The sequence below is a fragment of the Thalassophryne amazonica genome, chromosome 13 (assembly GCF_902500255.1).
Source record: "Thalassophryne amazonica chromosome 13, fThaAma1.1, whole genome shotgun sequence".
Taxonomy (NCBI): Eukaryota; Metazoa; Chordata; class Actinopteri; order Batrachoidiformes; family Batrachoididae; genus Thalassophryne; species Thalassophryne amazonica.
This window is the reverse complement of record NC_047115.1, coordinates 39192846-39217555: the sequence shown is the minus strand read 5'-3', so window position 1 is coordinate 39217555 and position 24710 is coordinate 39192846. Positions and strand designations below refer to the sequence as shown.

General features: G+C 42.7%; 1 protein-coding gene across 1 annotated transcript in view; it reads left to right on the top strand.

Annotated features, from left to right (window-relative positions):
- The window catches only part of sfrp5 (secreted frizzled-related protein 5), a 60271-nt gene that overhangs the window by 18361 nt on the left and 17200 nt on the right, over window positions 1-24710 (top strand). Inside the window, 1 exon segment of the mRNA XM_034184778.1 lies at window positions 10881-10958. Coding sequence (XP_034040669.1) covers window positions 10881-10958 — 78 coding nt within the window.

Here is a 24710-nt window from a genome sequence, read left to right as displayed (position 1 = left end):
TGCAAATGAGCAGCTTCTCACAACAAGTGGAGGATCACTTATCCTGCACGCCACAGCAGTGAGAAGCAAACTGCACAATTCTCATCACAATTCCAGTATACTGCGTAACAAAACACCAAGTTACTATCAACAATTAGTCGAACACTTTAATCACCTTTAATGTGTGCTGACAGCAAGTGTCCTCACCCTTCCTGCTTCACGGGCTCGATGTGTCAAACCCAGGCGCGGTCCTCAGCGTCTCACAAACGGACATCACAAGGTCGAGTTCCCGGCAGTTCTGCTTGAATCACACATGCCTTAAATGCAGAACGCCATCCAATTATCTGCTTCAGCTGAAAGTCTTTAAGGTTGCATGTGAGCACCAGTCACAGGTGCTACACATGATGGTGAGGAGGGTGAGGATTCTTCAGCCAGCACCTTCTCCACAGACAAATCAGTTCTCATGCCACCTGAAGAGCAAAGAAAAGAACAGAACACCAAAACATCCAGCCACACCCCCCCAACACACAACAGTACCCCCCCATCAACGGGAAGCCTCCCGGCGACCGAACAGACCAGGCCCGAGAACAGCACCTCCCTCCGGGGTCCACGTCAGGAAGCAGACAGCACCACGCTCCTAAGGTCCACCACAGACAGCAGGACAGGCACCGCAGCTGGAAGGCCGGCTGGAATCAACAAAAGCCCAAAACATTCCCCAGTACAATTCAACACACAGAAAAAAAACATAAAACCCACCCAAACCTCCCAGGGGACCGTCCCATCAAACCCCGGGAAGAAAAGAAAAACTCCCAAACGCAAAAACCCAACACAGCCCCACAACACAATACAAACGTAAATGCATAAAAGAAAAACAACAAACAACCCCCCCAGAATGACCTGCAGAGCCCAACCCCCCCCAGAAGGCCTTCATCGCCAGTTCCAGGAGGAACAGCCAGAACCATAATCCCACAAAGGTCCCCAGGTGTACATGGAGCAAACGGCGCCCCCCAGAGGACCGTACCATCAACCCCAGGAGGTACCCTCCCCACAACCCCGGAACCCCAGACCCGGTCACACTTGGCTAGTTGGCCCCAAGCCAATTCCCCCCCAGAGGACCGTCCCATCAACCCTGGAGGTGGAACCCGGAAGGAAACAGAACAAAATCAAAAATCAACCCCGCGGAGGACTACCAAAAACAACCCCGGGGGGATATAAACGACCGTAAACCCTGTTACCCTCCCGGTACCCCGAAAGACCCCGGGTCCCTCCCAGAGCCCCTCGGCTGGCTCAACTTTGGCGAACGGCTCAAAACATTAAGCCGGAGAAGGAACAGGAAAAAAACTAACCCAGCTCCAACCCCAAGGCGCAGCAGAGAACCGGAAATATGTCCGGTGCCCCAACTCGACCATACCCCAGCCTCTCGGGAGGGGTGGAACTACCGAAATGGTGAACGGCAACAGATCGGCCCACCCCTCCGACTGAGGTAAGTCTCCGCTGCACCACACCCCGGCAACACCAATGACGAACGGTACAAAGGCTCACCGAGGCTGGAGTGGAACCGGGCCCTAACCAAACCAAGAAAAACGCCTCTAACACCCCCCCCCCCCCCTAGGTGCAGAGGTCTTCTGAGAATGCTCAGCGTGACCAACCTGCACCACCCCACAACCCCAAGACAACCGGTCTTGGGGCAAATGAGGTTGGGGTTAGGGATGTAGAGAAATAAAAAAACAACAAATAAACGACCCAACAACCCAAACAGAAAATACCTAAAAACACAGAAAAATTAACAATTAAGTGAGCCCAGGCGGACTTCTAACTGCCTAACAATCACTCCACCAGATACGCCTCTGACTCCCCATACAATTATAACCCCTATTTAAAGAAAACAAAACATTTACTCGTGCTAGATTTTTTTTAATTTTTTTATGTGTGTTATTTTGCCTGTCCCAGAACACTTGGAGATACGTCACCATTATTTCTCTTGACGCTTACATGTCGGGGCAATACAGTAATCTCTGCTGGTCCGAGCCGCATGGGCTCGTCAACAGGAGGAGCCAGAGGTCCCGTCGGAGGAGCTTCAGTGGGGCGAAGAAGAGGCGGCCCAGATCTGTGTCGGGGAAAGCCCCGAGACGAAAAAACCCGCTCTGATGGGCGTCCTCTCTCGCGTCCACGCTCCTTCATCCGATCATCTAGACGAATCACCAACGATATTAGCTCATCTAAATCGTTTGGCTCGTCACGGACTGCCGGCTCGTCTTTTAATGACTCATTTAACCCATCTACAAACATTCCTCGTAAAGCTGCGGCGCTCCAACCTGACTGAGCAGAAATCAGAGAACATTGCATCACCGCACAAGGCTCCGGACGACAAACAATCGGTTCGGACGCCGAATCTCTGGGTGACGGAGTTATCTGCACTAGTATCGATGATGCCGCAGCTGGAGCAGCAGGAAGCAGAGCGGCTTGCGCTGCAAGCTCCGTAACACGGGCGTCTGTTTGTTTAATTTGGTTTGCGAGATGCTGTAATTGCTCCCATATTTTCTCCAAGTGTTCTTGAACTTTTTTGGCAAAAGGAACCGCTTCTGCCGCTGGGTCCATTATGGAATGGCCGGGAACTACTGTTATGTGTCGACGCGAGTTGAGGAGCGGACCTGCGTCAGACAGAACCCAGCGCTAAAAATAACCAGAAAGCGGTTCCAACAACAGAAACAATTTATTTTTCACCTGTGCATAATAATGTGTACAAAACTAAAGGAACGTCCTTCTGGTGGAGTGACTGTTGGCACGCTCTTAAGCGCCCAAAGGATAGAAGCCCGGCGTTCCTGGACCCACTACCATCAGACAAACACCCCCCAGGTGGACACGACAAACTGACTCTCTGTGAAGCAAAGAAGAGGTGAGGTAAGTCAGCAGTTACAACAATATCTTTCAAAAGACACACACTATCAGCAACACATTCAGGTCTGTATTTTTTAACTTTATGCAAATGAGCAGCTTCTCACAACAAGTGGAGGATCACTTATCCTGCACGCCACAGCAGTGAGAAGCAAGCTGCACAATTCTCATCACAATTCCAGTATACTGCGTAACAAAACACCAAGTTACTATCAACAATTAATCAAACACTTAATCACCTTTAATGTGTGCTGACAGCAAGTGTCCTCACCCTTCCTTGCTTCACGGGCTTGATGTGTCAAACCCAGGCGCGGTCCTCAGCGTCTCACAAACGGACATCACAAGGTCGAGTTCCCGGCAGTTCTGCTTGAATCACACATGCCTTAAATGCAGAACGCCATCCAATTATCTGCTTCAGCTGAAAGTCTTTAAGGTTGCATGTGAGCACCAGTCACAGGTGCTACACATGATGTTGATGAGGGTGAGGATTCTTCAGCCAGCACCTTCTCCACAGACAAATCAGTTCTCATGCCACCTAAAGAGCAAAGAAAAGAAAAGAACACCAAAACATCCAGCCACACCCCCAACACACAACATGGGATGTATTTTGAGCAGCTTAAGGTAATTATTTTTAATGTTTTTTATAGCTTGATAAAACAGTTCCTTGCTATAAAAGTATGTCTGTATGTTGATGTCTGTTGTATGTAAAAGTATGTTGATTTAATATCTTGTTAATGGATCACTGTGTGTGCGCACTGAAGCAAGACCTGAGAGGCTATTTTTGGAGCGGGTCTCCTCTGCGCACCAAATTCCACCTGCTCTGTGCGCTGGACTCTATATAAAATAATTATTTTGTAGCAGATTAATCATTTTCTGTCAAACCTTTGATGCCGAAAATACCTGTAATCACTTCTGGAATTAATGTATCACATGAGCTCCGCTGTGTGTGCGCACTGAGGCAGTAGTGACACCTCATCACGCTTCAAACGAGCATTTTACACAGAACGCCAGCTCACAAAAGAGTGATATTTCAGTCAATATTGGACAAACACAAAGTTAAAATTTGGGTGACTGCGTGAAAGTGGATGTGTGTTTAAAGCCATGGAAGATAATAACTCCAGTGTAGCAGCTAAGAGCAGGAGCTGTGCAGCAACACAGGTGGAGAGCACGCAAAAGAGCGATTTTGAAGACACAAAAAGTTAAAAGTTGTATCATGGTGACTTGTAAGCTGCGAAAGAAATAAAGAAATATATATATATTGAAAATGATCCACAGGTGTATATAATAAAACGGCCACCTCATTCTATATGCAGAACGGCACAGCGCACAAAAGAGCGCTTTTGCAGAAATAAACAGACGAACACAAAGTTAAAGTGGAATCACGTTGTAAAAATGATTGTGCTTAAAGCCAGTTTAAAAATAAAGCCAGCAAGCCACGGATGGAACGGAAGCCAGAAAGAGCAGAGAGGCGGCTGTCCATGAAAGGACAACAGCAGCGCGCGCGCAAAAGAGCGATTTTGCAGAAATAAACGGACAAACATAAAGTTTTGTGTGTTTAAAGCCGCAAAAAAAAAAAAAAAAAGCCAGAGAGCTGCGGAGCCAGCGAGGAGCACAGAGGCGGCTCTCCAGGAACCCGTGGTTTGGGTCTAGCTGGTCTGGTGCATTACAGGTGGACTGCAGCCTGGCGCACAGCGCACAAGTGAGTGTCTATTTTTGGACTGTGTTAAAAAAAAAGAAGGGACATCTTTAAATGCTGCTGTGAATCTGTGAATTGAAAACCCACACTTTAAAGGGACCAGGTGTGGGAGGGCTGGAGGTTTGGACCAAACTCACGCCTTAGCGTGCGCCAACATGGCGTTATCATGGCGCTATCATGGCACTACGTAGCTTAGTGTGGCTGATGCGAGCCATTCGAGGCTGTAATGACAGGTCGGTCGTGGCTCACTAGAGGCTGCTACGCGGCACATGCGGGGTACAGAGAGGCACATAGTGGCACCTTCAGAGTGGATACGTGTTAAGATGAAAACGTGGGTCATTCTTCAAATAAACACCCCACACCCATGCGTGGCTCCTTCTTCAGCCTTCATTATTCGGTGGGATCGAGGCTTAACACGTATCCACTACTAAGGTGCCTCTCTGTACTCTACACGTGCCACGTAGAAGCCACGACCGACAGGTCATTAGAGCCTCGAATGGCTCGTATCAGCCATGCTAAGCCATGCTAATCCACACATGAGCCACGTATGAGCCACGAATGAGCCACGCAGTGCTGTGTAGCGTGATGTTATCAAGCTATAAAAACATTAAAAATAGTTACCTTAAGATGTTCAAAATATATTCCACATGGAGCAGGAAAGAGAGGAAAAAAAAAGCGTCCAGATGAAACAGTCCTCTGTGATTCCAGAAGTGATTAGAGGTGTTTTCAGCATCCAAGGTTTGGCAGAAAATGATTACATTATTTATATAGAGCTCAGCGCACAGAGCAGGTGCAATTGTGTGCGCAAGAGGAGAGCCGTTCCAAAAATAGCCTCTCGGGTCCTGCGTAACTTCCAGGCACACGGATAATGGGCTTTTAGCAGACTCGTAATCACCACGCAAATGCCTCTAAGCTGTCGTAGTAACTCAAACACAAACTGCGCCACGCTGCTGTTGCTAAATTTTGAACATCTTGAAATTAGCGCCACGCTCAGAGAGGAGCCTTGTTAACTGAAGATAATGCCTCTAAGAGCCACTCTGAGCCGCTATACTGCCACGATAGCTCACGAAACAAAACAAAAAAAACAGGGTGCGTGGCTCCTTCTTCACTTCTTCTTCACTCGGTGGGACCGAGCCTTTAGACCTATGACAAATGTAGGTGTGGAATACGTTAGCTTAGCTGGGAAATTAGTGCAGAAAATCCACTATGGTGATAGTACAGTTTGTCTGCCAGGGAGGGAAATTCATCAACTTGAGACTGTGGCCTGTGTCCATAGACATGTCCATAAAAATCAAAGAGGGATGTGCTTTGCAAACTTAATGCCCATTACTACACTGGATGATGCTGAAATTGAGGATGGCCCGTCCGCTGTTCCAGCAATATCAAAAATTTTGTGTCTGCTACCTCCAACCCACGTGGAATGTCACAAACCGAAACCTACTTCCAGGAATCTTATGCTACTCTGGAACCACCCCTAAATCCAAACAGTCCAACTGTCAACCCCACTGAGATCCTTAGTCTGGGTCTCATTAACATAAGATCACTGTCCTCAAAATAATTGTTGATTAATGATCTAATTGTGGATCATCACTTAGATATGATTGGGTTATGTGAAACCTGGCTTAAACCTACAGCTGTCCTCCCCTTAAATGAGGCCTGCCCACCAGCATACACGTTTAGTCACGTCCCTCATGATGCAAAGCAAGGAAGGGGTGTTGCTCTTATTTCTAAATCTAGGTTTAGCTTATTAGCTGTTGAGGGGTCACAAATGTAACTCGCTTGAGCATCTGATTCTCTGCTCTGCCTATGATGCTATGTATTGCCAAGGTCAGAAGAATAAAAATATTATTTTGTCACTGTATATAGGCCCCTTGGCCCATACTCTGAACCAACTAGTGCAGATAACACTCTGATTATTGGTGACTTCAACATTCATATAAATAAGCCTTGAGATACCCTCTACAAATCATTTATGGAAATTGTGGCTGCATTAGGATTTCAGCAGTGCATTCAGGACTCAAAGCACATTAGTGGAAATACCCTGGGCCCTGGTCATGTTTGGAAAACACCCAGTCAGTAGACAGTCTTGTGGATAGTTTACTCGTAAACTCAGCACTCAAAACTACCCTCGACATGATTGTGCCACCTTTATTAAAACTACGCCCTCCCCCAAAAAACAGAGTCACCTTGGTTCAGTGATTACTTGCGTGACCTCAAGCATAAGGCTAGAGGTCTAGAATGGAAGTATTCCATCTTGCATGGTGTGATGCTATCTTAGACTATAAGCATGCTTTGCTGGCTACAAAGCGGACCTATTACTCTAATTGGATCAACAAAAACAAACATAACTCAAAGTTCTTGTTCAACACGGTGGCAATGCTTATTCATGGACAACCACCCGTAAATCGCTCTCCTTTTACAGCACAAGATTTCTTGGATTACTTTGAGAAGAAAATAGAAGACATTAGGTTAAACATATCCCAGCATGCCTTAACCCAGTCACTTCACCCTGCTATTGAGGTGGGTTGCCATGACTGAGGTATTACCTAGATTTGCAGAATTTGATAGTATCTGACTAGGCGTGCTGCTGACGACTTTGTTCCTATACCAATAAAACTGTTTAAGGACCTATGGCCCACTCTTGGGCCAACTGTGCACTTATGTTCCCTTTCATGTGGGTAGCATACGAAAGGGCCCGCGGCCTCAACCTTATCTAAATTCTTAGTCTTTAAGTGAAGCTTAAGCCTAGTGGCCAGCAATCACCTTGGTATTTCTTTTGTTCTTCTTGTTGCTTAATGATGACAAATTATACTGTATTTGTTGTTTTTCTGATGCCTGATTCTCTTTTTTTTTCCTCTCTGTTTGAGGTGCGCCTCCTTCCAGAGATGGGTGTGGTGTCTGTTTCTGAAACCATCCTGTCCTGTACACTGGCAACATTTCCTGTATATTTGTGAATTGTTCTGTAATTTATGTAGCATGGCCCAAGCAGAGGGTCACCCCTTTGAGTCTGGTCTGCTTGAGGTTTCTTCCCCAAATCATCAGAGTTTTTCCTTACCACTATCACCTGTGGGTATTGCTGTGGGTGTTGGTAAGGTTAGACCTTACTTGTGTAAAGCGCCTTGAGGCAACTTTGTTGTGATTTAGCGCTATATAAATGAAAACTAATTGAAATGGAAAATCAAAATGAAGCCAGTGTCTGGACTATGTTCTGTACATTAATGCATAAAGGGTTGGAGCGTGGGTGCAGCATGATGAAAGACTCCTGAACACGCCCCTGAATTAGAGTCCAAGCCTATTAATCTGAGTTCAGATGTTTATTAAATCATATTTTTGGGGACTGTGCAGTAGTTCTCATAATGGTTTACTTTGCTGTAGATATTAAAAGTTACGAGCTGCATATTTTCTCAGTAATCGTGCATTAAGGGGATCTAATAGCTGAAGCTACCAGCAGCTGCTAAAAGTGCTAACATCATTAGGATACAACATTAAATCTGACAAGAGTTTCACTCAGTGAAACTCTACTGCAACATAGGCGTCTCATCTGTTGGGACGTTGTGATAATATTCCAGGTGTTTGTAATAAAATACTCCAAACAAGCAGACGAGCCTCCATGACCAGCCGCATCGAGCGGACACTGAGCTAAAGATGAGACACAGAGATGCTCCGCTCAGCAGCTGCCAGCTGTCACTCAAAGTGACCACGCCCCACTTATACAGAACTTTATGGCTTAAAGCAACTTAGAATAATATGTTAAAAAAATTCACCCCCATACAGTTGTCATGGCAGAAACTGTGGAAAGAGACCCAAACTGTTTTTGTACCAGGCTATAAACGTTTATTTCTGCTCTAAAGTTGGACATTTTAACATGGAGTCCTATGGGAAAGTGCTCTGTTTTGGAGCCAGCCTCAAGTGGTCAGTCAAGATACTGCACTTCCATGTCGACCTCATTTATAGTGGGCTCAGGTGGCCACTTTTTCCTTCCATACTTTGGTTTGCTTGGAAATATTACCACGTGAAAGCAAACCAAACCAAGGTAAAAATGCAGCACTGTACCATCGTCCCAAGTTCCAATCACATAAACTATTAGGTGAGAAGATATTCAAAGAGGTAAAGTAAATAACCACCACAGAGAGATATAGAGAATGGGATAATAATCTCAGAGCTGCAGTAAGTGTGTGTAGCTAAATTATTGGATGTTTCATTTCCACGCTCGCTCAGTTTGAAGATTAACTGTGTTTCCAACAGTTCACCTCCCTCCTCACTCTTCTCCCATCATCTCATATTCCCAATAGTATGCTTTTCAACTTGGCTCAATTCGGAAGGGTAACAACTCAGACAAAATTATTATATTTAAAACTGTCAAAGCAACATTAATGTATTTGCCTTTAAGTAACCAGCCAGCAGCTGGTAGCAACTGTCAAGTGAAATAATTCCTTTAACGGCAAACACATTTCTGACTCAGTGTCATACCTTAAAAAATGAAGTCACGTAGCAGTTGTGCTGCTGGAGACCCGATGGTGGTGAAGGCAACCATTGCTTAATTGATTTTTCAGCAGTATCCAAATGGGGGTTTATGGTCCATGCTGGACTGGATTTCGTGTAGGGGCTGCTTTCTCCTGACACATGGTCTGGCATCAGCACAACTGGGCCTCCAGCCAAAATACCACCCGTGTGAAGCCAGAATGAATTACCACCGAGTCCGAATAAGACACAGGAGTTTCAAGGGAATCATTCAAAAAGGACAAATCTGGAGGAGTTTTGGCCTCTCGTGGATCGCGCCCTTGTCTCAGTCGTCATGTCAGCGCCAGACAATTAGAGGCCTGACCCCGTGGGCCCTTACGGGTCTCCCACTTGGGAAAGCATGGGAACCCTTAGAGGAGTAGAAACTGGCAGTTACACCACAAGAACATGGCTCAGCTCCTGATGATACGTACGCACACTTAGCGATGGTTGTGGGGAGGGCGTTCAACTCCTCATGACCCAAGCAACAAAGTATGCTAAACTTTGACCCTGCTCATTATCTACCCAGACACGGCAGTGTGGGCTGGGCTGATAACCTTTGACCCCTGACATTTAACTCAGGGGCCTGCGTTGGAATGGGCTTGGCTTGTCCTGTGCATGTGTGCCTGAAAAAGGAGTCTTTTTGATTACTGCAGTGGTCTGGACAATCTAAAAGGCTCCTTACGCAACAGAAGTTCTGTGTTGTTTTCTCGAACCATGTCACTCTGCCATGTTGGATTACTTGTGGTGACGAAAGATTCTTTTTTTATATACCTGCCACAGCCACATCATTCTCAAATATTGTGCTTTGTACTGTTAATTGGCCCACGGCTCCGTTCTGTGGATCAGTCGACTGACATCAGATGGGTAGAGCTAGAACCAACCCTGCTGGGATTACATGGGGATTAGATTGTAATTGTCATAATAAAGTTTTATATTGAAGAGGCTTTGGAGAGAATTGCAAGGCAGCATGGTTTTTTTTGTGGTTCTCTATTTGTGTGTGTGTGTGTGTGTGTGTGTGAGCAACAGGGAGAAACAATGAGAATGAAATGAGTTTGCAAGCAATTATAGCAAGTGTGTGGTGGAAGTGAGAGGAAAAGTCAAATTTCTCATGCATTATTAAAAGCTTTGAAGACAATGTTTAATTGGGTCACATTGTTATGATGATTGACACTTTTTTCGTCCATTCCACTTTTTCCCCGCCAAGTTTATTTTCTTTGTTTCATGCTGCAAAAACCATTTAACCGCCAACCACTTTCACTGCATGTTTTGGAGCAAATGCAATAATGTATCGGACTCACGTTGTGCTTCCACTGTGGTTGCATGCAATAATAATGAAAAAAGAAATTTAATCAAAGTCACTGAAACATGCATTTAGCTGAGGAGGCACCACCATAAATCTCGAGTTAAACTCCACTTGCTGTTTCACAATGTGCGGTTGCTGTGTGGCCTACGTACTCGCTGTGCACTGAATCACTTTTCATCATGTTCACCTCTTGCTGCAGCATTTACCTTTCTGAGCAACCAAGACCACGCCTGCGCCACCAAAATATACAACGGCCAGAATAAAACAGCGTTGTTGTTTTTTTCCACTATAACTGCAGTACAAACAGTCAGCCTGCTGGACTATGTATTCCTCCAACAGCAAATTGACTCTGACAAGAGGAGAGGGGATCGAAATAAGTGCTTCAATTGACACAGCTTTGGCTTCCCTGACTGTACTTGACGGTCAGCTTGGCCATTTGCTCGCTGCAATGACATCTTTATGCTGCAACCCGGCTGATGCTGTGTCATCTTTCTGTCTCCTTAGTGTCAAAAGTGTGTCCTCCGTGTGACAATGAGCTGAAAGCGGACAACATCATGGAGCATTTCTGTGCCAGTGACTTTGGTAAGTGCGCAAAATTAAAACGTGACAAACATCAATGGATGCAAGTGACACAGTGACACCATAACGCTGCTCCACATCTGTGTGAGGACATAAACAGGAAAGCAGGGGTGGTGACGGAATGCTTACTGTGCTTGGTTTCAGTGTGTAAGGTTCCCGGTTCAAATCCCACCCCTGCCACATTTCTCCATGCAATGCGGTGATGCATCAGGAAGGGCATCCAGTGTAAAACGTGTGCCAATTCAACATGCAAATCACCTTGGATTTGCTGTGGCGACCCTGAGTGCAAACAAAGGAGCAGCTGAAGGGGCTTACTATTTATATAGAGAATTGAAAGTTACGTTCTGCTGCTGACATTTTCGTATAGGTGGTGCTTGATCTGCGTCACTTCATTATACTCATCAAAAAGAGAAAGAGTCTGTCTGTCTGTCTATGGCGATTATTTCAAACCCTTAACCTCTTAAACCCTAGAGTCCCCAAATTTCGGAACTTGCCTTGTTTTGGAACATTTGAACATGTGAACCAACATACACTTATTATACATCAAAATGTCAAGCGAAGTCTCCTCAACAAAGGTATCCACTTCAATCACATATCAACTAACCACAGCTGAAACACCAAGCAAATAAAGACATAAATCAGAATTCATTTTTTTGGAAAAAAAAAAAACTCATTTACCTACCAAGTATTATTTACTTTCATTTTTACTGCAATCACAACATCCCCTAGAACCTATCTTTTAGCTGATCCAAACTTTTGCATTTTTGACCTTGTAAAAGCTGAGAAATAAATCATAATGTATGGGTATGTGATTTGGTGAAATAGGCTCTAGGGCTTAAGAGGTTAAAAGCAATTTCAGTGGTCCTTCCTCTCATAACACAGGTCATGTCAGTGTCATATGCGGAATAAATGTATTAGAACTCTCACATCAATGGGGAGACTGCAGGCGTCAAGCATGTAAGACGTGTCTGCAGGAGCTCAGCAGGAATGTGACTGCTTAAACCTTTTTAGCACGATTTATTGAGATTTTTTTTTGAATGTTTACAGCTTATTGTAGTACCTACATGACGTTTATGCTCAACCCGTTTTGGTAACTTTATTAAACCATGGCAAACCGCGGTAAATCCGACATCTTGAAGGTAGGCCGCAGCAAACCGCGCCTGTCGCCTGAGCCCGAGGCTGCTCCAGCACTCGATGCTAACGAGCGTCTGCTAAAGCGCATGGAGGAGATGTTGGAGGGTGTGCGCTCAGATCTTGTGAGTAAATTTGACGAAATTGTGTCCGGGGCAGTGAAAAGGGAGATTACGACTGCTCTTGCTCCGCTGGAAGCTAAAGTTACCACACACGAACGAACTATTGCGGACCTTGAGCGCTCGACTAATGACCACGATGACAAGCTAACTACCCTGGGAGCTACTGTTGTTTCGTTAACAGATTTGGTGGAGTCCTTATCAAAGAAATGCGAGGATTTAGAAGGACGGTCGAGGCTAAATAATGTACGGGTGGTTGGTGTGCCTGAAGGATCTGAGGTTTGAAGATCCATCACTCGCCATGGATTTTGTTGAAAAAAATCTCAAAAATGTGGTGATCCCTGACTCTGTTTGAATGTCTGCTCTATGGCAGACATGTCCAGGACAAATTTTTGCATTTATGCATGGGGATTGCTATGACTTTACTGACACTGCTATTTACTTTTTTCTGAAGGGTAACACTTGTTTTAGTATTTTGTTATGGTTAATTTTCTTTTTGCCCCAAGGATTATTAGTGTAACTTTATTGCACTAATGCTGCATATTTGGTTGCTGAGGTTGGTTTCCTTGCACTTTATGTATGGTGTTTGCACTTTGGTTTGCTTATTTTTACCATTTTGCTTTTTGTGATTATTATTACTAGCGTTATGTATTTTTCTTGGTGTTTGCTACTTTTATAAATTATAAGTAGTTGTTTTTCTATCTTTGTTGAAATACAATATTGTGCACCTAGATTTATTATAATTGTTACATTCCATATGGAGGGTTTTCTTTTTTCTCTAGGATCTCTCCAAGGACCTTTGTAGGTCAGGCTATAGGCATTTTGTGGGGGGAGTGGGCTTCGCACATCCCATTTGGGGGGATGCTTCTGCGAGATGTTCGGTTTGTTGGTTTGCTATGTTATGTTTTTTTTTCTTTTCTTTTTGTGTTGTGGCGAGATGTTCGGTTTGTTTGTTCGCTATGTTTTTGTGTTGTGTACCTCCAACTCTTCCTTGGCTTTTTTTCTGTTTACCCCTTTGTTTGTGCCCAGATTGTTTCTGCTACCTATATGTCTAAATACTTTGCTATGCCTTTATTATTAGGACAGGACTTCCAGTTTGCCAGTTTTAACTGCAAGGGGCTGAATAATCCTGTCAAATGCAGTAAGGTATTACATCATCTTATCCAGTTGGGAGCAAGAGTCATCTTTCTACAGGAGACTCATCTTAGGAACCAAGAGCATCAGAAATTGAAGACGGGCTGGGTAGGCCAGATCTATCATTCATCTTTTTCTGGTAAGGCCAGGGGTGCAGCTATTCTTTTACACAAATCAGTCCCTTTTGTCTGTGATCAGATTATTTCTGATCGCAATGGTAGATATGTTATTGTCATGGGTTCAATTAAGGATTTACGTGTTACATTAGCTAATGTCTATGCTCCTAATTGTGATGATGAGGCTTTCTATAGACGCTTTTTCTCTGTTCTTCCAGATATGTCAACACATCATTTAATATTACGCGGAGATTTTAATTGCTGGCTCGACTTGGCACTCGACCGTTCTTCATCCAGGCCGGTCATACTCTCTCGATCGGCGAAAAAAATTCATTCTTTTATGCAGGAGTTTGCAGTATCTGATGCGTGGCGTTTTCTTAATCCATTGAAAAGGGAGTACTCCTTCTTCTCACCTGTGCATTGTACATTCACTCGCATTGACCTCTTTCTTATCGATAACAGGCTGTTACCATCCTTGTCCTTGTGTAGATATGATGCCATTGTTCTTTCTAACCATGCCCCGCTTTTGATGAATGTTAAGTTAGGTACATTATCATCCGAACGTCCATTATGGCGACTGAACACACGTCTTCTCTCAAACACTAGCTTTACTGACTATATTTCAAAACAGATAGATTTTTTCCTGACTACAAATAGAGCACCAGGGATCTCTGCTTCCCTTCTTTGGGAATCACTGAAGGCTTTTATTAGAGGAGAGATAATTTCTTATATTCATTTCGAGAATAAATTAAGGAATGAGAAGTTGTTTAACCTAAGATGACAAATCGCGCAGCTTGATAATATGTATGCAGCCTGTGCTGCCCCAAATGTGTATAAAGAGCGTCTTTTACTACAATCCGAATTTGATATACTTATGACCCACCGCACTACAGAACTTATGTTGCAGAATGGGGCACAATTTTTTGAACACGGTGATAAGGCTAGTAAACTGTTGGCACACCAAATCCGTCAGGTGTCTGCTTCACGTCAGATTACCCAGATTCAAACAGACACAGGTGTGACGACAGATCCCTGTCAGATTAACCTTGCCTTTGAGAAATTCTATAGGTTATTGTACTCGTCTGAATCTACACCCACGGATGCTGACCGGAATAACTTTTTCGCCAAATTGGATGTGCCTACTGTTGATCAAGAAACGGCTGTTAACCTGGGTGGACCTGTCACTTTGCTAGAACTTAATGCGGCTGTGCGGTCTCTTCAGAGAGGAAAATGCCCAGGCCCTGATGGGTACCCCTCTGAATTTTATAAAGCGTTTTGGGATAAACTTGCACCGTTATTATTAGAAATGTATAATGAGGCTTTTGTTCTTGAAGTCTTGTCCCAGACTCTTAATCAGGCCATCATCTCCCTTCTTCTGAAAAAAGGTAAAGACCCTCTTTGTTGTTCATCCTATCGTCCTATAAGCCTTTTAAATGTCGACTTTAAACTGTTATCGAAAGTTTTAGCTCTGCATCTTGAGTGTGTTCTGCCCACAGTAGTTCATTGAGACCAGGCCGGGTTTGTTCAAAATAGACATTCTTTTTTTAATATTAGGAGGCTTTTTAATATTATTTATAATGACTCATCTCATAATACTCTGGAAGCCTTAATCTCTCTCGATGCCAAAAAGGCTTTTGATCGAGTTGAGTGGTCTTACCTCTTTTATATGGTCAAAAAGTTTGGTTTTGGTGAAGCTTTTTTGTCTTGGATTAAGTTGCTTTTTTCTAACCCACAGGTCTCAGTTAGGACTAATAACACTCGGTCGGGGTACTTTCTCCTTCATCGCTCTACAAGACAGGGATGCCCATTGAGTCCCCTTTTATTCACCTTGGCTATTGAGCCGCTCGCCATCATGCTCCGTTCGAGTCCAACTATTGTGGGCATACAACGACATAGTTTGGAGGCTAAGGTCTCACTTTACGCCGATGACTTACTTCTATATGTTTCAGATCTGCATAATTCTATTCCTGCTGCTTTGCAGCTGCTTTCGGACTTTGGCCGGTTGTCGGGGTATAAGCTGAACCTGGGTAAAAGCGAATTGTTTCCTATCAATTCAGCTGCTAGGGCTTTTCCCCTGCATGGCTTTCCTTTTAAGGTAGCCAATGACAGTTTCACATATCTTGGAGTTCAAGTTACGCATAGACATGAGGACTTATTTAATACTAACTTTTCTCCTCTATTGTTGAAAGTTAAAGAAGATTTTGAGCCCTGGTCCTTACTTAAGTTGTCTCTGGTAGCTCGAATTAATTGTGTTAAAATGAATGTTCTCCCCCGCTTTTTGTATCTTTTTCAATGTGTCCTGATTTTTTTAACCAGTTCCTTTTTTAGTCGGGTAGATTCTCTTGTTTCAGATTTTCTCTGGGAGGGGAAGGTTCCTAGATTGTCTAGGCAATATCTACAGAGACCTAAGCCGCTCGGGGGGATGGCCCTGCCGAACTTCAGGTATTACTGTTGGGCTTCCAATATTAGGGTCTTAACAGCCTGGCTTCGGTGTGGTCCTTCCTCTCCTGACTGGCTTGTTATGGAGATGAATTCGGCAAAACCTGTGTCTCTCGCGGCTTTACTGTATTCGCCAATTAAATCTTCGACTGTTGCTTATAGAAAGAATAGAGTAGTTAAAACCTCTCTTAAGATTTAGACCCAATTTCGGCGTTATTTTGGTCTACAGCTCTTATCTCCATATGCTCCCATTGCGAATAATCATGTCTTTTCTCCCTCTCTCACAGACAAAACCTTTGTGATTTGGTCAAACCTGGCCATTCAGACTTTTAGGGATTTATTTATTGATGGTGTTTTTGTTACCTTTCAACAAATCTCAGCCAAATTTACTCTTCCATCACATCACTTTTTTTTAGATTTTTACAGGTTTGCAGCTTTGTTCGTAGTAATTTTCCCACTTTTCCTAGGGTGCCTGAGGACTCTGACTTTGACTCCTTGCTTTTGCCCATTCCTAGGCTGAAAGGATCTATTTAAATTTTTTATAATCACATAGCTTCGATCCGCTTGAAGTCTCTGAGTTCAATCAAGGCCCTCTGGGAGGAGGATATAGGAGAGGCTATTTCTGATGAGCTCTGGTCACATATTTTAATACAAGTGCATAAGTCTTCTATATGTGCTAGGCACTGTCTTATTCAATGCAAGCTTGTGCACCGTGTTTACTATACCAAGGCTCGTCTGTCTAAATTCTATAACACTGTCTCCCCAGGCTGTGATAGGTGCCAACAGTCTCCTGCGAACCTCATACATATGTTTTGGCTGTGTCCTCAGCTCAGGAGTTTTTGGACAGAGGTATTTGTTGTTATATCAGATGTGGTTGGCAGAAAAATTGATCCGAATCCTCAGAGTGCTGTGTTTGGGGTTTTTTCAGGGCCGTCTCCTTTGTCCTCCTCCCAAGAAAATTCTTTAGCCTTTATGACCATTATTGCAAGGAGGATAATCCTTCTTAAATGGAAATCACCACAACCTCCTTCTTTTATACACTGGTTGAGGGACACTGTTTATTTTCTTAAACTTGAGAAAATTAGGATGTCACTACGGGGTTCCTCTGACAAATTTGCAGAAATTTGGCAGCCGTTGCTACGATTGGTTGGTCAAGTTGATTTTCATTTTATCCCAGGCTAGTCCTTGGTACAAACTGTACTTTCTTCTGGGCATTGCAGTTTATATTTTAATTTTACTTTATTTCCTTTTTTTAAAAATTTTTTTCTTATTATTTTCTCTTATTGCCTGGGAGCGATTGGAGGTTGTTTGTTTGTGTGTTTGTTTATTACCTAAGGGAATTGTATGGTTTGTTTTATATGTATCACATTGTGAGTGGTTGTATGGCTGTGCAATTCCTGTTAAAAACCAAATAAAGTTTGTAAAAAAAAAAGAACTCTCACGTCAATGAGATCAAGTGGTGATGTCAAGCAAAGTTGAATATTTAGCTACCGGAAACAAGGCGCTGCAATTGTCTTGGTGGAGCAGTGTTTACAGCCTGCATAATGTTAAGATATTTCTCACACATCAAACAGCTGTGTACGTCCTACGTCATTCAACTTTCCTTTAAAATGCCAGTCAGTTTTAATGTGGGGGTGTTTAGCACTCTTTTATGTTTGGGACTTTGGGCCCTATGTTTTGCCCAGTTGAAAGTGGCGCACTGCAAGCATCATTTGTAGTTAACATTATGCCTTGTCAGAAACTGAGGTGTTACCATAGCAATGACCAAAAATAACATTTATCCATTTACTCATATCTTAGTAACAACAGAGGATGCAGAGCTAATTTTATGCTCAAATTACGCAGAGACCATGAGTTTCAGTGTTATCAAGTTAAATATATTTTATGGGAGATGACCAAAAGATGTATTTAGATCTTTACCCATGATGGATTGGCCACACTGTTCTCAATGATACTAGAAAACAGATTTTTTTCTAACATCGTTTAGAGACACTAGGTTTTGATTTGATTGTGTTTTCAATTTTCTTGAATATGATAACAAGTCCCTCTTTTGAATAATGACGAAATAACAGCTGAAGTTACCAATTCAATAGTTTTCATATGTATACGAGAAAAAATTGAGATGGCAGTACAGTGGTGCAGCAGTGTGTGCTCTTGCTTCCCATCAACAAGGTCCATGATTCAAACCCCACCATCCCTGTCTATTATACATCCTGAGTTGCATCAGGAAGGGAATCCAGCATGAAACATGAGCCAAATCCACATGCAGCTGCATACCAAATCCATTGGGGTGACCTTGATAAAAAAATTAGTTTGTTAAGAGATAAACCTCAGAGACTGTAAAGTATCACAGTTTAGCGTCTATCTTTAGGTGTGTTAAAATATAATGCAGAAAGGAAATAGTTTTTACATATGTTGGGAGTAATTTGACACCAAAATTCCAACAATACAAGCAAGCAGTCAAAAAAAGTAGTAAAGGGGAGGATTTGCATTGCAGCAGGTGGCACACCTGAACAGCTGAACAGCTCCCCCATGTGGAGTCTGCTAAACCAAGAAAAGTTAAAACTCTTTTCATGTCCAATTTAAAGACACTTTATCTGAAGTGTTTCTCATCTGGTTTGCGATTAAGCATGATCAACCTCACCTGATGATCACACGCCATTTTCAATTCATCTGTGAGCATTCAGAAGCAGTGTTGCCAATTTTGTGACTTTGTCGCTAGATGTAGTGACTTTCATTCATTCATATATATATATATATATATATATATATATATATATATATATATATATATATATATATATATATATATATATATATATATATGTGTATGTATATATATATATATATATATATATGTATGTATTCTCCATGCCACTTCACCAAAAATAACCCCCCATCCCCCCAAAAAGCAAACAAAATAATCCAACCCTCAAGAGAACAGGATGGAATTCATACATGCTAATTAGACGTGATTACAACAATAGGTAAACTAGTGACTTTTAGCGACATTTCAGAGAGCCAATAGAAACTTCTATTGAGACAAACTGGACAACTTTGTCTGACGATGGTGCAAATTTCCATTTGATCCATGTCACAGGCAACTTCTAACCCTGTTTTCTGTGACATTTGAAAGATGACATCCTTATGAATTGTAACATCCCAAGAAAATGTGGATACAATTCACCAGAGTATATCTTATTTCAACTCCCTGACCCTTTCTAACAGAATTATAGTCTATGTACGTACTTTCAAACATATACATCCATTGATTCTTTATGTTTCAGAAACCGAGAAACATGGCTCAACTCAAGCTACAGCTCAGAAAAACAGAACATTTTAACATATATAAACATTTAAGATATTACTTTGGGATCAGTGCTACATTTTATACTTTTTTATGCTAGTAAAACACATTTGAGACACATTGACAAGTTAATCAATCAATCAACTTTTTTCTTGTATAGCGCCAAATCACAACAAACAGTTGCCCCAAGGCGCTCCACATTGCAAGGCAAGGCCATACAATAATTATGAAACACAGTCTACGTCTAAAGCAACATAACCAAGGGATGGTCCAGGGTCACCCGATCCAGCCCTAACTATAAGCCTTAGCGAAAAGGAAAGTTTTAAGCCTAATCTTAAAAGTAGAGAGGGTATCTGTCTCCCTGATCTGAATTGGGAGCTGGTTCCACAGGAGAGGAGCCTGAAAGCTGAAGGCTCTGCCTCCCATTCTACTCTTACAAACCCTAGGAACTACAAGTAAGCCCGCAGTCTGAGAGCGAAGCGCTCTAATGGGGTAATATGGTACTATGAGGTCCCTAAGATAAGATGGGACCTGATTATTCAAAACCTTATAAGTAAGAAGAAGAATTTTAAATTCTATTCTAGCATTAACAGGAAGCCAATGAAGGGAGGCCAACACGGGTGAGATATGCTCTCTCCTGCTAGTCCCCGTCAGTACTCTAGCTGCAGCATTCTGAACCAACTGAAGGCTTTTTAGGGAACTTTTAGGACAACCTGATAATAATGAATTACAATAGTCCAGCCTAGAGGAAACAAATGCATGAATTAGTTTTTCAGCATCACTCTGAGACAAGACCTTTCTGATTTTAGAGATATTGCGTAAATGCAAAAAGGCAGTCCTACATATTTGTTTAATATGCGCTTTGAATGACATATCCTGATCAAAAATAACTCCAAGATTTCTCACAGTATTACTAGAGATCAGGGAAATGCCATCCAGAGTAACGATCTGGTTAGACACCATGCTTCTAAGATTTGTGGGGCCAAGTACAATAACTTCAGTTTTATCTGAGTTTAAAAGCAGGAAATTAGAGGTCATCCATGTCTTTATGTCTGTAAGACAATCCTGCAGTTTAGCTAATTGGTGCATATCCTCTGGCTTCATGGATAGATATTGCTGGGTATCATCTGCGTAACAATGAAAATTTAAGCAATACCGTCTAATAATACTGCCCAAGGGAAGCATGTATAAAGTGAATAAAATTGGTCCTAGCACAGAACCTTGTGGAACTCCATAATTAACTTTAGTCTGTGAAGAAGATTCCCCATTTACATGAACAAACTGTAATCTATTAGACAAATATGATTCAAACCACCGCAGCGCAATGCCTTTAATACCTATGACATGCTCTAATCTCTGTAATAAAATTTTATGGTCAACAGTATCAAAAGCAGCACTGAGGTCCAACAGAACAAGCACAGAGATAAGTCCACTGTCCGAAGCCATAAGAAGATCATTTGTAACCTTCACTAATGCTGTTTCTGTACTATGATGAATTCTAAAACCTGACTGAAACTCTTCAAATAGACCATTCCTCTGCAGGTGATCAGTTAGCTGTTTTACAACTACCCTCTCAAGAATCTTTGAGAGAAAAGGAAGGTTGGAGATTGGCCTATAATTAGCTAAGATAGCTGGGTCAAGTGATGGCTTTTTAAGTAATGGTTTAATTACTGCCACCTTAAAGGCCTGTGGTACATAACCAACTAACAAAGATAGATTGATCATATTTAAGATTGAAGCATTAAATAATGGTAGGACTTCCTTGAGCAGCCTGGCAGGAATGGGGTCTAATAAGCATGTTGATGGTTTGGATGAAGTAACTAATGAAAATAACTCAGACAGAACAATCGGAGAGAAAGAGTCTAACCAAATACCGGCATCACTGAAAGCAGCCAAAGATAACGATACATCTTTGGGATGGTTATGAGTAATTTTTTCTCTAATAGTCAAAATTTTGTTAGCAAAGAAAGTCATGAAGTCATTACTAGTTAAAGTTAATGGAATACTCAGCTCAATAGAGCTCTGACTCTTTGTCAGCCTGGCTACAGTGCTGAAAAGAAACCTGGGGTTGTTCTTATTTTCTTCAATTAGTGATGAGTAGAAAGATGTCCTAGCTTCACGAAGGGCTTTCTTATAGAGCAACAAACTCTTTTTCCAGGCTAAGTGAAGATCTTCTAAATTAGTGAGACGCCATTTTCTCTCCAACTTGCGGGTTATCTGCTTTAAGCTACGAGTTTGTGAGTTATACCACGGAGTCAGACACTTCTGATTTAAAGCTCTCTTTTTCAGAGGAGCTACAGCATCCAAAGTTGTCTTCAATGAGGATGTAAAACTATTGACAAGATACTCTAACTCCCTTACAGAGTTTAGGTAGCTACTCTGCTCTGTGTTGGTATATGACATTAGAGAACATAAAGAAGGAATCATATCCTTAAACCTAGTTACAGCGCTTTCTGAAAGACTTCTAGTGTAATGAAACTTATTCCCCACTGCAGGGTAGTCCATCAGGGTAAATGTAAATGTTATTAAAAAATGATCAGACAAAAGGGAGTTTTCAGGGAATACTGTTAAGTCTTCTATTTCCATACCATAAGTCAGAACAAGATCTAAAATATGATTAAAGTGGTGGGTGGACTCATTTACTTTTTGAGCAAAGCCGATAGAGTCTAATAATAGATTAAATGCAGTGTTGAGGCTGTCATTCTCAGCATCTGTGTGGATGTTAAAATCGCCCACTATAATTATCTTATCTGAGCTAAGCACTAAGTCAGACAAAAGGTCTGAAAATTCACAGAGAAACTCACAGTAACGACCAGGTGGACGATAGATAATAACAAATAAAACTGGTTTTTGGGACTTCCAATTTGGATGGACAAGACTAAGAGACAAGCTTTCAAATGAATTAAAGCTCTGTCTAGGTTTTTGATTAATTAATAAGCTGGAATGGAAGATTGCTGCTAATCCTCCGCCCCGGCCCGTGCTACGAGCATTCTGACAGTTAGTGTGACTCGGGGGTGTTGACTCATTTAAACTAACATATTCATCCTGCTGTAACCAAGTTTCTGTTAGGCAGAATAAATCAATACGTTGATCAATTATTATATCATTTACCAACAGGGACTTAGAAGAAAGAGACCTAATGTTTAATAGACCACATTTAACTGTTTTAGTCTGTGGTGCAATTGAAGGTGCTATATTATTTTTTCTTTTTGAATTTTTATGCTTAAATAGATTTTTGCTAGTTATTGGTGGTCTGGGAGCAGGCACCGTCTCTACGGGGATGGGGTAATAGGGGGATGGCAGGGGGAGAGAAGCTGCAGAGAGGTGTATAAGACCACAGCTCTGCCTCCTGGTCCCAACGCTAGACAGTCACAGTTTGGAGGATCCCAAAAAATTGGCCAGATTTCTAGAAATGAGAGCTGCTCCCTCTAAAGTGGGATGGATGCCGTCTCTCCTAACAAGACCAGGTTTTCCCCAGAAGCTTTGCCAATTATCAATGAAGCCCACCTCATTTTTTGGACACCACTCAGACAGCCAGCAATTCAAGGAGAACATGCGGCTAAACATGTCACTCCCGGTCTGATTGGGGAGGGGCCCAGAGAAAACAACAGAGTCCGACATTGTTTTTGCAAAGTTACACACCGATTGAATGTTAATTTTAGTGACCTCCGATTGGCGTAACCGAGTGTCATTACTGCCGACGTGAATTACAATCTTACCAAATTTACGCTTAGCCTTAGCCAGCAATTTCAAATGTCCTTCGATGTCGCCTGCTCTGGCCCCCGGAAGACAATTGACAATGGTTGCTGGTGTCGCTAACTTCACATTTCTCAAAACAGAGTTGCCAATAACCAGAGTTTGATCCTCGGCGAGTGTATCGTCGAGTGGGGAAAAACGGTTAGAGATGTGAACGGGTTGACGGTGTACACGGGGCTTCTGTTTAGGGCTACGCTTCCTCCTCACAGTCACCCAGTCAGCCTGCCTTCCCGACTGCACGGGGTCTGCCAGGGGGGAACTAACGGCGGCTAAGCTACCTTGGTCCGCACCGACTACAGGGGCCTGGCTAGCTGTAGAATTTTCCACGGTGCGGAGCCGAGCCTCCAATTCGCCCAGCCTGGCCTCCAAAGCTACGAATAAGCTGCACTTATTACATGTACCGTTACTGCTAAAAGAGGCCGAGGAATAACTAAACATTTCACACCCAGAGCAGAAAAGTACGGGAGAGACAGGAGAAGCCGCCATGTTAAAACGGCTAAGAGCTAGTAGCTACGCTAAGCTAGCGGATTCCCAAACAGGGAATCCGACACTAGACAGGCTGTGGAGCAGCACAGGCAACGCACGACAACAGTGCTAAAATAAAATAAAAATCCACTAGACAGGCTGTGGAGCAGCACAGGTAACGCACAACAACAGTGCTAAAAAATAAAATAAAATAAAAATAAAAATCCACTGGACAGGCTGTGGAGCAGCACAGGCAACGCACGACAACAGTGCTAAAACAAAATAAAAATCCACTAGACAGGCTGTGGAGCAGCACAGGTAACGCACGACAACAGTGCTAAAACAAAATAGAAATCCACTAGACAGGCTGTGGAGCAGCACAGGTAACGCACAACAACAGTGCTAAAACAAAATAAAAATCCACTAGACAGGCTGTGGAGCAGCACAGGTAACGCACAACAACAGTGCTAAAACAAAATAAAAATCCACTAGACAGGCTGTGGAGCAGCACAGGTAACGCACGACAACAGTGCTAAAACAAAATAAAAATCCACTGGACAGGCTGTGGAGCAGCACAGGTAACGCACAACAGTGCTAAAAAATAAAATAAAATAAAAATAAAAATCCACTGGACAGGCTGTGGAGCAGCACAGGCAACGCACGACAACAGTGCTAAAACAAAATAAAATCCACTAGACAGGCTGTGGAGCAGCACAGGTAACGCACGACAACAGCGCTAAATAAAAATCCACTGGACAGGCTGTGGAGCAGCACAGGTAACGCACGACAACAGCGCCCAAAAAAATAAAATAAAAATCAAAATCCACTGGACAGGCTGTGGAGCAGCACAGGTAACGCACGACAACAGTGGTAAAAATAAAATAAAAATCCACTGGACAGGCTGTGGAGCAGCACAGGTAACGCACGACAACAGTGCTAAAAAATAAAATAAAAATCCACTGGACAGGCTGTGGAGCAGCACAGGTAACGCACGACAACAGTGCTAAAAAAAAATAAATAAATAAATAAATAAAATAAAATAATAAAATAAAAATCCACTGGACAGGCTGCGGAGCAGCACAGGTAACACACGACAACAGTGGTAAAAAAATAAAATAAAAATCCACTAGACAGGCTGTGGAGCAGCACAGGTAACACACGACAACAGTGCCAAAAAAAATAAAATCAAAATCAAAATCCACTGGACAGGCTGTGGAGCAGCACAGGCAACGCACGACAACAGTGCTAAAACAAAATAAAAATCCACTAGACAGGCTGTGGAGCAGCA